General features: G+C 43.5%; 1 protein-coding gene across 5 annotated transcripts in view; it reads right to left on the reverse strand.

Annotated features, from left to right (window-relative positions):
- AKT3 (AKT serine/threonine kinase 3) overlaps positions 1–17,242 on the reverse strand; it is a 258,369-nt gene that overhangs the window by 13,395 nt on the left and 227,732 nt on the right. For all 5 annotated transcript variants that reach the window (XM_074948930.1, XM_074948931.1, XM_074948932.1 and 2 more), the window contains one exon: positions 16,008–16,095. In XM_074948930.1, the coding sequence (XP_074805031.1) occupies positions 16,008–16,095 (88 nt within the window). The remainder of the gene's footprint in view (positions 1–16,007; positions 16,096–17,242) is intronic.

The raw sequence follows: 17,242 nt of genomic DNA on the forward strand, positions 1-17,242 counted from the left end.
AAAGTTATAAGGTGGGTACCACTACCAGTGGAACCTGAACTAATAGGTGTCCTTTGAGCATATCTACTGAACCAGACCCCACAGAGGCTGCAGGTGGTTGAACACCTATCTTCTCCTGGTTTGTGAATCGCTCTGGGGCTTAGGCGGGAGACAGGCATTCAGATGCCTAGAGTGAAATAGCAGCGCACATACCCAGGAGCAGAAACACGGCTGCCTACAGTGTACGGCAGGTGTTTGGTGGATCGCAATGGAGCCAAAACTGGGATTTTGGCACCTAAGTCTGGGGTTTAGACACTCAAGTACCTTAGTGGATCCCACCCTATGTGACTAAAACATTCTTTCACCTACATATACTACTTAGAATGGTGCTATGAAAATTATAATTTTACAAAAGTATGTTGTTTTCATTTAACTTGATTTGATTGGAAAATATTATACCACAACGATAAAGGATTTTTAAATTAATACACTTAGTCTTCTTATTATTACCTATTTAAAAGCTAAATACAGATCTAAACCTGAAGTCAGAAAGAGAATTTATCCCTCAAATATAAACTAATCTACAAAACAACTTTAAAAAATTGACAGGTTTCAGAGTAGCAGCCATGTTAGTCTGTATCCACAAAAAGAACAGGAGTACTTGTGGCACCTTAGAGACTAACAAATTTATTAGAGCAGAAGCTTTCATGGGCGACAGCCCACTTCATTGGATGCATAGAATGGAATATATAGTAAGAAGATATATATACACACATACAGAGAAGGTGGAAGTTGCCATACAAACCGTAAGAGGCTAATTAATTAAAATAAGCTATTATCAGCAGGAGAAAAAAACTTTTGTAGTGATAATCAAGATGGCCCATTTAGACAGTTGACAAGAAGGTGTGAGGATACTTAACATGGGGAAATAGATTCAAAATGTGTAATGACCAGCCACTCCCAGGCTCTATTCAAACCCAAGTTAATGGTATTTAGTTTGCATACTAATTCAAGCTCAGCAGTTTCTCATTGGAGTCTGTTTTTGAAGCTTTTCTGTTGCAAAATTGCCACCCTTAAGTCTTTTACTGAGTGGCCAGAGAGGTTGAAGTGTTCTCCTACTGGTTTTTGAATGTTATGATTCCTGATGTCAGATTTGTGTCCATTTATTCTTTTGTGTAGAGACTGTCCAGTTTGGCCAATATACATGGCAGAGGGGCAATGCTGGCACATGATGGCATATATCACATTGGTAGATATGCAGGTGAATGAGCCCTTGATGGCGTGGCTAATGCGATTAGGTCCTATGATGGTGTCACTTGAATAAATATGTGGACAGAGCTGGCATCGGGCTTTGTTGCAAGGATAGGTTTTTGTTGTGGTGTGTGTGGTTGCTGGTGAGTATTTGCTTCAGGTTGGCGGGGGGGAGGGTATCTGTAAGCAAGGACTGGTCTGTCTCCCAAGATCTGTGAGAGTGAGGGATCATTTTTCAGGATAGGTTGTAGATCTCTGATGATGCGCTGGAGAGGTTTTAGTTGGGGGCTGAAGGTGACAGCTAGTGACGTTCTGTTATTTTCTTTGTTGGGCCTGTCCTATAGTAGGTGACTTCTGGGTACTCTTCTGGCTCTGTCAATCTGTTTTTTCAGTTCAGCAGGTGGGTACTGTAGTTTTAAGAATGCTTGATAGAGATCTTGTAGGTGTTTGTCTCTGTCTGAGGGATTGGAGCAAATGCGGTTGTATCTTATGCTCTAATACATTTGTTAGTCTCTAAGGTGCCACAAGTACTCCTGTTCTTTTTTTAAAAAAATGAAAAACTTCCTTTTACCACAATAGTCACATCCCTTTATTTACAAAAACACACACATTTCCCGGCATTCTCTCTCCCCCCATCCTCATTTAATTCTGCAACACAGCCAGTCACAGACAGGGGACAAACTAATATGGACTTGCTGATACAAAGACGTTCCCAAGCAATGTGCCCACCTATAGAATGGTCGTAAGATTCCAGAACAAGTTGTATACCTGTAAAACATTCCAGTTTTTTGGTCTTCTCAGGTTAAGCTTTTCAACAATTCAGAGAGCAGGCCACCCATCATGGTTTGAAATCAAATGATCTGCTCCACTCGCAATTCAACAGCCATCACTATATTATCATTTTCCAAGAATCTGTTATGGTTTTCAACAAATAATATAAGCAACTTAGGTAGTATTAAATATGCAGCAGACTGCACCCTATTTAGCAATCCCAGTACATATCTCCAGTAGAACAGAGTGCTCAACTCATGGGAAAAAATCATTCAAGATATGACCTTTATGTTGGGGATGTTATCCTGACCTCAGCTGGGGGTGGCAAAGATGACAATATAGGAACCTTTCTTATCTCTAACTACTGTGGCCCTATAGTAATTGTTAGTGAGCAACAAAATAACAGAGAGGCAGGAAATGATCACAGATAGTAATAAAAATAAAGAGCAATACACAGCTCTTTAGTAAGATATCTCAACCTACAGGTCCTCCTATAAAATTTGACTACATCAGCAAGTGACTATGGGTCTGAACCAAAGCCCACTGAAGTCAGTAGATCAAATGAAATATTCTCATTGACTTCAATTGGGCTCTGAATCAGGCTCCATGCAGACTTCATCTGTCTAAATGAGTGATGATTCTTAGAATACTTTGAAAATCTGCCTGTTGGTTACAAAAGAAGAGTGTTGCATGAATCTTACAGTGCAGAAAGGGAGAACAACAATAATCAGATGTCTTAAATACTGTTAAATATTACCAATTATAGAGATGTTTCACAATAGAAAGGGAGTGGTGTCATCTAATCCCATCCGAAGGGGGAAAAACACTATTTTATATTAAGTAGTTAGGTGTGTCTCAGTAACATTCAGTGACTCAGTCGATGAAACTAGAAATTATGTCAATATTCCAGACAGTTGGGAAAATAAAACAAGAAAAACACACAAAACTCCAGGCTGCAACCGGAAGCGAAAAACTTGATATAAAATACTTTGTTGATGTTTTTGAATTCATTCTGACTACATTGCCTTTCACCATCAAGATATTCCACAGCAATTTACAAAGCAATAGGAGATGCTCATAATGCAGAGACTGTGTAGAAAAACATGGCAGCCCCTATCACCTTGTGTGTGTGTGTATAATATCTATATATGCACACACATCAATACAAAAAAAAGCTACGTAAAAGAGAAAATGGGAGCTAAGATTGAGATATACAAGTACATGTGACACACAGAGCCCAGGAGTGTCTCTCCATTCCTTTCATATTTTTTCCACTAGCAGAATCATTTATGTAATCATGACTGTAAGTATAAACACATTTATGCTTCAGTCATGATTGTATAAAATTATGCACCAGTCCTTTTGATCTATTCAGCCTATTCATGCACACACAACTGTACCTCAATTCTTTTTTCAAAACACCAAATCAACCTCCTGCTCTGCCATCCCATGCACAGCTCATAAAAATCTTCCCTTGACCACTGTAAACAAAATGTTGTGGCTATTTTCAAAACATATCACCCAATTTTAGAGGAAGAACCTCTACAAAAAATTTACCGGCTTCTGTAGAATTCTTGTCAAGAAATGAGGAACCGGCACATGGAGCTTCGGCGCCACCTCCAGAAGAAAATGAGAGAAATGCAGTAAGAAATCCTTTCCTAACAACCTTTCCCATAACGTGGAAGCATAAAAAGCGGTATAAACCATTTACATAAATGTAGACACAGAGGGATACTGTATTATGACTGCACATTTATGGGATTAGAGGCATACTCATTTGCTTGAAACCGACTTTGTGAGTGATGTCACCAGTGCTCAAGTTGGACCAAGTCACACCACAGAGTCTTCATACTTTTTTTGAGGCTGCCATCTTGTTCTTTAGAAACTACACTTTCATTTAAAAACAAAAAATAAAAGTCTCCAGTGCTTACAGATGTTAAGAAATCCTTAAACATATGAACTAAGCATAACTGCTGCAGAGATGTCTGTCTGAGTTTGTAGAAAGCCTGAAACAACAATTCCAGGAGAAGTGAACTGCCCCATTCATCTCAAATGGGTTTTAGCTCAGAAGCTCTATCATGAGGTCTTAAATGTCCACACTGTTAACTATTACACTACTGATTACAGCATTTAAAAAAGGACAATCATATTATGAAGATTTCCATAGTCTACTGTGAGTAACATTTCAATTTGGTGCCACAAATGATGCTTGGGTGATCCCACCACATCTTGCTCCACCCTTCTGACCCGTGAAATCAAAAGTCCAGAGGAAAGGAGCTGAGCACAACAAGGCACCCACGCCTACATCTCAACCAGCAGCTCTGGTAGGAACTAAAAAGCCAGGTGGCCTTGTCCCGTGATTGCTGCTCCAGGCTCCCTCAGGCTCAGGCAGACAACACAGCACCAGTTACACCGAGATGACATGTTTCAGCCCTTTCTTCATAACCTAGGAAGACTGGAAATACTTTTTTTAAATTAAAGTTTAGGAGTGTGACTTCACCACATGCCTCTGGCAGCCAATGTCCAAGGCATGTGTCTATTGTGCATATGCCTTAATGCAATCCCAGACCAGGTTTTCCTTTACCCCACATAGAGGGAATCGCACCTGGAGAGCCCAGGAGAACATGCAAGATCAAATTTTGAACATCTGCACAATCTCTTGTGAATGGCATCTCCTTTTGGCATCCAAAGTAGGTGAACCTTGGGACAGTACCACTCCTTTTCCTCGCCCTCAGCTCAAGATCTGGATGCTACCCATCATTCATGAACAGTAAGGGCAAATACAGTATCTCACTGTGTGCAATTATATAAAGAGATTTTATACCACTCTGAGGCTTTTCATGCTTTCTAAATGATTTATTTCCACTGTACAAGTAGTTCAATATAGTAGAAAATATTCCATATAATCCAAAGGTTAATCAATCAAATGATAATCTTTATGTCTTGGAAACTCCTGACCACCATTTTAGTTACTTACAAGTGGCTGAAAATATTACGGAGTAGCTGTGATGCACTCACGCTGAAACTACCAAACTAAAAAAAAAAAAAGAAGAAGCTGATTCTGACTTTGCCTCATAAAGGTCACATAAAAAGGAATTTAACCTCAAACTGGCATGAACTGAACATCACATTAAGACCCTGATCATATGTTTATATCTAAGCATGTGAGTAATTCCACTGAAACCAATGGGACCCTACAGATGCTTAAAGTTAAGCAAATACATACTGTGTGTAGGACTAGGGCCTAAACAATTTTCATTTCATACCGATGAAAAATATGATAATACAACACCATTGGTTAAATATGTCATTTACCTGAGTAATTCCCAGTGAAGGGTAAATAGCCACACCTCTTAATTCTTTAACACTTCTCAATGTATTATCCAACTGAAATAAATTATAGCCAAAATGTCAAACCTAGATGACTGAAATTTGGCTCCTAAATCCATATTTAGGCACCTAAATAAAAGTTTAGCCTGAACATCCATGTATTTAGATGCCTATATGCAGATTTAGGAGTCAAACTTCAATAAACAGAGGGCAGAGCTTCAGCTAGTGTAAACTGCCTTCATTCCAATGGAGTGAAGACAATTTATACCAGCTCAATTTATACCCCAAATTTGAAAATGTTGACCAATATTTATAACATACTGTTAGGGGTTTAATCGTGGATACTTGTTTCTACAGCTATATTGACAACTACAAAAGCACACAGATTTTTATTATCTCTATCATGGTTCTGCAGACCTTCCAATTGCATCATATAAATATAAGAAGAAACTGAACAATGAAAACCAATATCCATGTTCATTCATTAGGGATGACCATTCGTAACCTACTCATAATTACATTTCAGTATGACACTGGTTTTTCCCAATTCCTGACAACAAAAATACTGTACACTCTTGCTCTTTACACATTTGTATGAATTACAACATGGGAAGTATAATTTTCACTTTGACTACAGTGTGTATGTTTTAAAAGTATGTAACAGATAACTTTAAAATATACACATCATTACAACTCACTATAAATGTCATCATATGTTGTACCTTAAAAGCTACCACCTAGTTTACTACACTGAGTCTTAATACAAGTCAAAGGATGTGTCAATTTTAAGCTTCTTTCTAGTTCTAAAAGTCAAGTCTTGGAATATTAGTGTAATTTACATTTTAATGCCCAGAAATCACATGTTGGGTCATCCTATCAAACTTTACTGGAGATCTATATCACTGATCCTTTTAAATGGCTACTTTGCAGCATTCAACGGAATAAGTTACATGCTGATAATAAACTTAGGTGTGATTTCAGGAGACCGATTCATAAGTTAGTTAAAGCAGACGGAGAAAATCCTAAATCAAACTGTGTAAAGAAAATGGTGAGAGCATACCTCTAGAAATACTAACATTCACTCTCATTCTATCACAAGTGCGCTCATCCATAACTTTTGAAAGTATTTTTCACAATTCACATATGTATTCACCATTTATGAAACGGTTTGGACTAAATGATCAATGAAGATTCCAAACAGTTTAGGTATGTGATGTTCTCACACAGATTGGAACTCATTAGCCAAATCATTGTACATAGCAATACACCAATACATTTTAAAAGGGACACTGTCAAAGTTGGTAGCCCCAAAATTTGACCTACCTTTTTGCTGTTTTTCCTTACATATATCTGCAAAGACTGTGTAGTTCTCTTGTGTTCTTTCCAAAACAAATTTTTCAGTGCTCCTTAAAAAAGTAAATAAATGCTAACAGCTCAATACCAATCTGAGCAAACTTTCAATAGCAAAACAGTGTATGAATGCAATGGAGGGAAAGTGTTTTGGTAAAGAACAAGATTTCAGCTTAAAGTTTCCAATGGATTATCATAGTGATATTTTAACATTTTGAAAAATACATTGTCAGTGTGTCCTTTAAAATGTTGGTTTTCCTTTAGTGACCATAAAGCTTTTGTTTTGTTTTTTAAACAGTTGATAAAATGGGCAAAAAGCGATTGGAACCTCCATGACTTATTAAAACCAACATCCATAAGAATCCAAAATTGCTTTTTGTGGTTTCTTTATGTCATGTAAATTCCATCAGCTGGCATTATTTTGCTAATAAGTAGGTTTTGTGCATATAATTTAAATACCATTGGAAATTCAATGAAAAGATCAGACTGGTTAACCATTTTCTGATCCTTTTACTACTTTGCACAGAAGCAACAAAAAAGAGAATTGAGAAGATCTATTTTGCAACGTTTGATGATGATGTTGCAGGCAATTATACTGAAGTATGACTCTCAAACAGGAATTGCCTAAAGAGAGCTGTGGGAATTCTCCCACTCCGACCTCCCTTCCTTAAACCCTGATTCAATTGAAGCCTTTAAGTATGTACTAAGCAATAGGAGTTCAGCACATGCTTAAGCGCTCTCTTGAATCAGAGGCCCTGGAACAACATTTGACAATTTAAAAATTACATTTTCTTCTAGCCTAAATAAAAATATAAATACTCCAAAAAAAGGTCTTAAAGGAGTCAGAGAAAATTCAACATTCATTTATGTCTAAAAAGAAGACTAATATAAGACTGTGCCAACCTATTTAGTTTCTCAGTCTCATACACAGTAAAAAAAAAAAAAAAAAAAAAATGCAGTAATCAACCCCATCGGGATTGAGATGATCATAGGAAGTGCCTGGCAAGGTCATTCTCTTTCCTTTGCCTTCATGATTTTTTTTTCTGCCAAAAAATAGATCCATCAGAACAAAATGGATAAATATTATCCAATTTTCATTTCAGAACAAGGACTTTCTCTGCTCTTGCCTACTTTACAGCACATTATTATTATTCAGTTAATGTCAACAAACTGATCCAATTAGACAGCAGTATCAGACAGCTGACCATTCATTTGCATCTGTTGGTCAGCCAGAGCTACTATCTGTTGCAGACAAGGTAGTGTCCTATTGTTATGAAACATTTATCAACTTTAGGGTTTAGGTTAAATAATCTTGTTTCTAGTAACAATAGACTGAAGTCTGGTGAACAAGAAGAGATGCACATTTTTCTAATAAAAATGTCCAGTTAGATGCATTAGTGTAGAGTGCACACATATACAAAAGCACATGCTTCTTTGTTTTCCACTAGCCCAAAAATGAGGAAGTGGTCATACATTTAGGAGAAGTCCTTCCAGTACAACCAGTAAGATAGTGCTGAAGTAAAACAAACACATTTTATGTGCTTAGGATTCTGTTTTTCCCCTGGCATCATCGTGCCTAACACATCCATCACATGCAGGTATTGTAACTATGGGGATCCTCTTTTAATTGTTCAGTTAAGCGATTTTCATTTCTCATATCAGCAGGTTTAATTTCTCAATACAGTCATGGAAATGGTAAACAATGCTTAGGATCACTCCTATTTTAAGACCCTACTGAGGGGCCCAATCCAACTCCCAGGGGCAGCGGCAGCTAACACCCACCAAAATGGAAATATTGTGGGGTCTGAGCTACGTTTCCACCCTGGCCCCCACGTTTCATTCATAAGCAAGTTGTTTCATGCACTCAGGCAAGGCGGGAGTGAGACTCAGAGGGGCTGGAGTGGCTGTAGCAACATCCAAGATCAGGCCTAGGAGCCTCAGCTCCCCCCAATTCCCTTGAGGGTGCCCCATATTACATTTTCTCATGCAGAGCATCACCTCACACTCCCCTTACTACTCCTAACACCACAACTCCCCCTGCAGGGCACCTACCCTGCTCCCCTTCCTAGCCTTAACATACAGGACTTCCCCCACTCTACAAGCAGGACATCTACCCTGACTTACATAGACATCTGACTTCTTCCCGCTCTCCCTGACTCTCCCCGCTTCCCATGCCTAGTTTGGCGCTTCGTATATTTAGGTTTTACTATGCATCTCCACCCACCCAATCCCCATTCAAAGCAAGCTTCCACCGCCTCTGAATCGAAATACTTGCAGTGATTTCAATGGGTGCAGGATCAGGTCCTGATAGAGAAGCACTGTCTCATTGGCTTGCAACGAACTGAAGCACATGCTTAAAGTTAAGCACATGCATAACTGTGTGTCTGGATCAGGTAAGGTGACCAGATGGCAAATGTGGTAAATCGGGACAGGGGGTGGGGGGTAATAGGTGCCTATATAAGAAAAAGCCCCAAATATCGGGACTGTCCCTATAAAATCAGGACATCTGGTCACCCTAGAATCAGGGCCAGAGTGCTCAGTGCCATGCAGAATCAAGCCCATTGTCCTTAAATTTGATTTTTCTTTTTTAGTTGAGAAAGACCCTTGAAGTTCGTTTGGCAGCATTTTCCCCTTGTTTCCCCACTCACAGCGCCCTTGTATTTATGCCTTTATATATTTTGCAACACAAATAGTTTTAACTTAAATGTTAAAAAACCAATTCCCTTGAGGGTCCCCATATTACATTTTCTCTAGCATATTTTTAACTATACTCTTGCTGGGGCTACCGAAATTTGCCTTAAAAGCGAAGGAGATTTTGTCTTAAAATACCTGAGCACATTACATCACTTGATAAACTTATTTGTTCTAATGATCATTGGAAAAGTTCTTGCAATATTATGGTTGACTGACAGTAACACCATCATTAAGGTTCAGATATTCTTGTGGCAGCAAATAAAAGACAGTTACCTTTTCCATAACTGGTGTTCTTCGAGATGTGTTGCTCATGTCTTTTCCACATTTGGTGTGCGTGCTCGCCACGTGTACCGGTGCTGGAAGTTTTTCCCCTAGCAGTACCCCCCTGGAGCAGCGCCTGCCCACCCTCAGTTCCTTCTTGCCAGACAACTTTGACAGAGGGGAAGGATGGTGGGATGTGGAATAGACATGAGCAACACATCTCGAAGAACACCAGTTATGGAAAAGGTAACTGTCTTTTCTTCTTCGAGTGATTGCTCATGTGTATTCCACAATAGGTGATTCCAAGCTACATTTGTTGGAGGTGGGTAGCAGCTCACGAGTTCTTGGGACAGAGTACCGCTCTGCTGAACCCAGCATCATCCCTGGCCTGGGAGATGATTGCATAGTGCAAGGTGAACATGTGAACCGAAGACCACGTGGCAGCCCTACAAATGTCCTGGATGGGGACATGGGCCACGAAGGCAGCCAACGAGGCCTGCGCCCGAGTCAAGTGTGCCCTCACAATGGGTGGCGGGGCCAGCTCATAACAGGAACGGATGCACAAAGTGATCCGCTTAGAAAGCCGCTGAGTGGAAATCGGCTGACCTTTCGCACACTCAGCCAAGGTGACGAACAGTTGCCAAGACTTTCTGAACAGCTTGGTCCGCTCGAGGTAGAAAGCCAGAGCTCACTTCACGTCGAGCGTGTAGAGACAGCGTTCCTCACTAGTCACGTGAAGCTTGCGACAGAGGACTGGCAGAAAAACGTCCTGCCATGGCGGAGCTACCACCAACCCAGAGAGGGTCCTGTACCAGTGCTGCCTGGGCCACACCAGGGCAACGAGGAGGACCCTGGCTTTGTCTGTCTTTATCTTCTCCAGGGCCCTGCTGATCAGAGGGAACGGGGGAAAGGCACAGAGGAGCTGGCCTGACCAGGACAGGGTAAAGGCATCGGAGATGGTGCCCCTCCCTAGGCCCCACCCCTGGAGCAGAACCAGCATTATCGTCAGTTCTGCCGGGTCGCAAATAAGTCCACCTGGGGAGTACCCCACCTTCGGAAGAGCTGGTGAGCCACTTCCGGGTGTAGAGACCACTCGTGCTGAGAGGAAAAATCCCTGCTTATGCGATCCACCCTCACATTCCGCATGCCCAACAGGTGGAAGGCTTTTAGCTAGATGTCATGGGCTATACAGAAGTCCCACAGACTGAGGGCTTCATGGGAGAGGGCAGAGGATTGGGCCCCGCCTTGCCTGTTGATATAGAACATCGAGGCCATGTTGTCCGTGAGGACCCTGACTACATGCCCTCCAGGTGCAAGCGGAAGGCCATACATGCCAGTTACATCACCCTGAGTTCCTTGACATTTATATGAAGGGGTAGGTCTTGTAGAGACCGCAGGTCTTGGATCCGAAAGTTCCCCACATGGGCCCCCCAACCCAGGTCCGAAGCGTCCCTGTACCTGAACGGGACCCCTTGGAGCATGTTGTTTGGGGCAGACCACCATCGCAGGGAGGTGATCACCGAGTTCAGCACAGTGAGGACTTTGTCCATTCTGTCCGTGGCCTGGGATAACTGCGAGGCCAGCCAGAGCTGGAGGGGCCTCATTCTGAGTCTGGCGTGATGGACCACATATGTGCACGCAGACATGTGATCCAGCAGTTGCATGCAAGCCCTGGCTGTCGTCAGCAGGAACCTTGTAACCGAGTCAATGAGCGCTTTCAGGGTCTCAAACCTGTCTGGTGGGAGAGGGGCCCTGGCCAACATTGCGTCCAGTAGTGCCCCGATAAACTCTATGCGTTGGACTGGGACTAACGTGGACTTCACGTTGTTTATCAACAGGCCCAGGGTAGTACATGTGGACAGGAGGAGCACCACATGATCCCCCCCCACAACCGGGAGGTGCCTTTGACTAGCCAGTCATCCAGATATGGGAATATCTGGACCCCCTGGCGTCTGAGGTAGGGCACTACCACCGCCATACACTTTGTAAAGACCCTGAGGGCAGTGGACAGACCAAACGGGAGGACCGTGAATTGGTAGTGAATCTGGGCTCACCATGAAACGGAGAAAGTGTCTGTGCCCCTCGAATATGTGGATGTGGATGCGTCCTGTAGATCGAAGGCAGCGTACCAGTCCCTGGGATCCAGGGAGGGGATGATGGAGGCCAGGGAAACCATGCAGTGGTTCAGGCCTTGCAGGTCCATGATGGGCCTGAGCCCCCCTTTGGCCTTCAGGATAAGGAAATACTGGGAGTAATACCCCTTGCCCAGAAACTCCTTGGGCACCGCCTCTATAGCTCCCAGATCCAGGAGCCGCCCCACCTCCTGCTCGAGCTGAGCCTTGAGAGAGGGGTCCCCCAGGAGGGACAGGGGCAGAGGGCGGTTGGGTGGGGAGGAGGTAAACCGAATGGTGTAACCTCGGGAGATGGGGCTGAGGACCCATCGGTCCGAGGTGAGCCGCGACCATTCCAGGAGGAAAGAACACAACCGATTGGAGAAAGGAAGCTTTATTGGGGGTAGGTCCCTGATGAGAACTGGCGGGGTACCCCCAAGCGTATCGTCAAAAACGCCTTTTGCCCATCTGATTGACCTTAGAAGACCCAGGCTCGGGGGCAGGCCAGTATTGCTGTTGCGGGCGCTTTCTATAGTCCCACTGCTTTTTGTTGGCAGCCTTGTACTTTGGGAGGGCAGCCTGGGCGGGAGCCTGCTATAGCTTGAACTTGGGTTTTGCCTGAGGAGGGACACAGAGGCCCAAGGTCTGGAGGGTCGTGCGGGAGTCTTTCATGCCATGCAGCCTTTGTCTGTTTCCTCAGCAAACAGAGCCTTCCAGTCGAAAGGGAGATCCTGCATAGACAACTGCGCGTCGTTGGAGAGCCCAGAGAGCAGAAGCCATGATGCCCATCTCATGGAAACAGCTGAGGCCATGGACCGTGCGGCCGTGTCCGCTGCATCCGAAGCGGCCTGCAGGGATGCCCTTGCGGCTGCGGCCCCTTCCTCCATGAACACCTTAAACTCCTTATCACGCTCCCGGAGGGAGTCCTCAAACTTGGAGAGGGATTCCCAGAGATTAAACTCATAGGAATCCAGGAGAGCCTGACAGTTTGCTACTCGTAGCTGAAAGCTTGACGACAAATAAACTTTTCTCCCGAAAGCATCCAGCCTCTGAGAGTCTTTGTTCTTGGGGGTCGGGGCTGGTTTCCCCTGCTGATCCCTGTGGTTGACCGACTCACCCACCAAGGAGTTGGGCACTGGGTGGGTATACAGATACTCATGTCCCTTCAGGGGTACAAAGTACTTGCACTCCTCCTTTTTAGAGATGGGAGCCAACGAGGAGGGTGTTTGCCACAGGGCATTTGAAATTCTTGCCACCCCTTCATGAAGTGGGAAGGCCACCCTGCCCAGTGCTGAAGGGGAAAGATCATTGAACAGGGAGTCTGAGGGCTCTTCCATCTCCTCAGCCTGGAGATGGAGGCTTGCTGCCACCCTTTTTAGGAGGTCTTGGTGGCCCCGGTAGTCCTCCTGCGGGACGGAGGGGGGCAGGGTCACAATCAGCTCCTCCAGACGGGGCCAGGCCGGTGCGGTGCTTTGGGTGTCGTCCAGCACTGGAGGATCCATCACCTAGTCAGACTCCAGGCACGGTACTGAGTGAGCCTTTTTTCTGGCAGTCTAAAGATGGATGCCAACGGTGCTTCCGAGGCCCCGGCCATCGAGTGAGCTCCCACCAGGGGCTGCACCAGAGGCCACGGTGCCCACTGGTACCACTGGGCCGGCCACGACGCTTGGTGCCATTACGCTTGCTGAGGCACCGGCGGGGCCAGCTGTTCGGGCTAGCTAGCTTGGCCTGTACATGGGCGGCGGTGAGGGGAGGCCAGGCTGGCGTATAATCCGCTGCTGCCTCTGGACTGGGAGTATCAGCGGTGCCGGGATCTACGTTGGCCACGGGACCGCACCGACGGTAGTAGCTGCTCTGCGAACAGCCTCGACAGGTGTACCCACGTCGGCAATCGGGGCTACAGTGCCTTGGGGGAGACTTGGAACGGGAGTCCAAGCAGGAACGGCGTCGACAATCATGCTGCAACCGACTGCGGTATCTCCTGCAAGACTAGGACCGTTGGCGATGTCCACCACATCCCCTCGATATTCACTTCACGAAGACGAGCGGTGCCAGGAGTCATGGTCGGATGGCACCCATCCGGACAGTCTTGCAGGCATCAAGGGCGATCTACATGGACTGAGCCCTGAACAGTCGCTGGGCAGTGAGTGGTGTCGGGAACATTCGCTCGATCGAGACCAGTACCGGGCCGGTGGTGACTGCGGTGATCCCAGCAGCGGCTTGCCTCTGGAACATGGGGCCGACATCGGCGGAGCTCCGACACAGGCATGGACACGACGTCTCTGGCTGCCTGGAGGGCTTTGGACGTAGATGGCATCTGGACATCCGGAGAGGCCTGCTCCAGCGCCAACTCCATCAGGATGGCCCGGAGCCTAATGTCCCTTTCTTTTTTAGTCCGGAGCTTGAAAGACTTGCACTTTGCACCTTTCGCTGACATGGGTTTCTCCCAAGCAGCAAAGACAATCCGCGTGTGGGTCGCTCCTTGGCATGCCCCGGCCCGGGCTCAATGACTAACTAAACTAACTGAATTACCTAACCGACTACGGGTAGTACTGAACAAACGAAGAGTTCTGGGAACGAGCTGCAGCAAAGCTGGAGCTGAGCAGTTCCGATGCACCTTCACTGGCGGCAAGAAGGAACTGAGGGTGGGGGGAGCGCAGCCCCCCTTATACTGCGCCAGGCAGGTGCCGCTCCAGGGGTCGCGGGGGGGCGCTCCCCCCTACAGGTACTGCTAGGGGAAAAACTTCCGGCACCGGTGCATGTGGCGAGCACGCACACATATTGTGGAATACACATGAGCAATCACTCAAAGAAGAACTTGCAATCAGCTTTGAGGAAATATGAATTTGTAACATAAAAATGGTAAATAACAAACCAAAACTTGCCAAGCCAGCATAAAGTAGGGGGAAAAAGAGCTCTATATTATAGTAACCCATGAAAAGAGACATAGCAAGATATAGCACAGTGTTAGTCCTAATATCTCTCAGGTTCTTGTTCAGGTTTTCTTATTTGCCAGAGAAATACCACTCCAATCACAAATTCTAGTTTTCAAATTCTAACACACCAACAAGTGAAAAGTATGTCACAGCAGCACAAACATGTTCTGTCCCTGCATGTGGTTTTGATCCTCCCTTCATTTGAGCAAAAACAAATCAGAAAGACAATGTAACTTATAAAAGATGAGACTTATTTGGCAGGTAGATTAGTTGGCAGAGATGCCAGATGATCCTGTCAGAATACCAAGGACCTGTAACAATACATAAGTTACCCCAAATACTACAAAAATGTCTATCTACACAGTCAGTTTATAAAACAGCTTAAATCAAACTCATTTTCACTTCCAGAGGGAAAATAAACTAACCACCTTCTTTCCAGAAATCATCTGAGAAATGTCCAGGATCACAGTAACAGGCATAGAATTATACACAGTGAGCCAAATTAACTCACTAGAGTAAACATGTGTGATGTCATTGACGTTAATCAAGTTGTACCACTTACATCATGAGTGATTTTGGCTCAGTATTTTAATGCCACACTAGTTTTGTTAGACTCTCTTTTACAACCCATCTCAAAGAAAGGCTTCTGCTGGGTACAAAGACATCAGAAAATGCCTACTTGCCGTCTATCCTTTTCAAGAAGGATTCAATATTTAAATGATGACAGTCTTTTTCGAATAAAAAACAGATACAATTTTTTAAAAGTTTCATAATTAAAATGGTCCAATTTTGAATACAGTTTCTGTTAACAACATAATGTGGTCCTAAAAAAGGAAAAACAACAATACATAATATAACTACTGGCTCCAAATAAATACATATCATTAAATAATACTTCTTTGCCTGTGTATGGAGTTGAAAGAAAATGAGATTCAATTCAGAAACACAGTGTTCATACTTTCTTACACATCGTCACTGACATTTTTTCCTCCACCATTTTTTGGTTAAAGTTATTGGCTATTGGTTATTGGAGTGTGTTGGGGAAGGGGGGAACGGACGGACACACACAGGACTTGAACATTTAAACAATTAAAGGAAAATCTTAAGTGATAATAGTTTATTTTTGGCATACTTTGTATTTAGACTATTTCCAAGTTAGTAGTAGTATATTAAAACTATAAATAAGTAAACTGGCTATTAGTATACTATAATATCAAAAAGTGGCAAAGTAATTTATGTATAATTTTAGAAACTAGAAGTTCAGTAATCGTTTCAATTGATTATCACGCAGAAACCAGACTATTCCATGCCATATGAGACCTACCTTTTTATCGTATACATCTTGCCAGTTTACTCCAACAAAGAAACTATGCCGCATAATTTCTTTTGCATCATCTGGGCCTCCACCAAGGCTAAGGAGAGAAAAAAAGATTACACATTATACAAATGTTGTTCCTAAAATGAGACTCATTTATCATAATTGTTGGGAGATTAGCAGTTTGGTCATGAATATTTAGATACAATTCTGTCCCTTTTCAGTAGGAAATGCTACATTCAGGTGACCACGACAATAGAGCTCATAATAAAGATATTTGACACAGTGCTCCATTTGACAGATAGGCTATTCAGTTATTCCCACTGAATTGTTCATTACTGTATATGTCAAGCTTCATCCACAAATCACCAACTCTATAACTGAGCTTACTTTAGTTTTAATGAAAGGCCAAGGAGTCTGACAGTATTGAAAAAAAAAAAATCACTATACAAATTTACAGGGGAAGTGTGAGGCACCAAAATGAATCAACAACAATTCATGCATTATTTATGTATTTTTATACAGTGCCCATTGCTGTAGCATCAGGATTTTGTAACCATTAACTATTTACCATAAAATAGTCAGAATATGAGATAATTAAGCATAAATTAATACATCGTAGCCTGAGGAGGTTATTTAAAGGCTGCTCTAAATATCCACACCACTCATTGTGGCCTGAAGCTTGCCAAACCCAGACTCTGGCAAACCATCAGGAGTGAGTTCCACGAGTAGAGCCCTCAAATAAGAATGCCTAGCCAATGGTCTAAAACAATGACACCATGGGAGCCACCAACAAAAGCAAACCACCTGATCTGAACTGAGGCAATGTGATTGTGAGGCAATGGGACATGCCCTCCTTACTCTGGCTGAGAGGAGACTGGCTCCTAGACCATCAGAAACTTAAAGGACAGTAAGTGATATCTTGATTTTCATCTAAAGGTAAACAGATAGCCAATGCAGACTACAGAAGACCCATGTAATATACTCATAATGAGTCTACTAGGTAAGTCTGTACAAGTTGAAATCCAACTTCTCTTCAAAAGTTACTCCAAGTGGAGCTCATTGCAGTATTCTGGTCTGGAGACCAGGCAAGGATCAATGTGGTGAGATTCACATCCAACTACCACTGCTCTCTGAAGTTCTAGACATAGTAAAGTATTGGCTCAAATATAGCCTCAGGACTGTGGACCAGAATGGCAAAGGGCTAGCATACACTCCAAAAGAGAGGATGCAGAAAGGGAAAG

The sequence above is a fragment of the Natator depressus genome, chromosome 3, assembly GCF_965152275.1.
Source record: "Natator depressus isolate rNatDep1 chromosome 3, rNatDep2.hap1, whole genome shotgun sequence".
Classification (NCBI taxonomy): Eukaryota; Metazoa; Chordata; order Testudines; family Cheloniidae; genus Natator; species Natator depressus.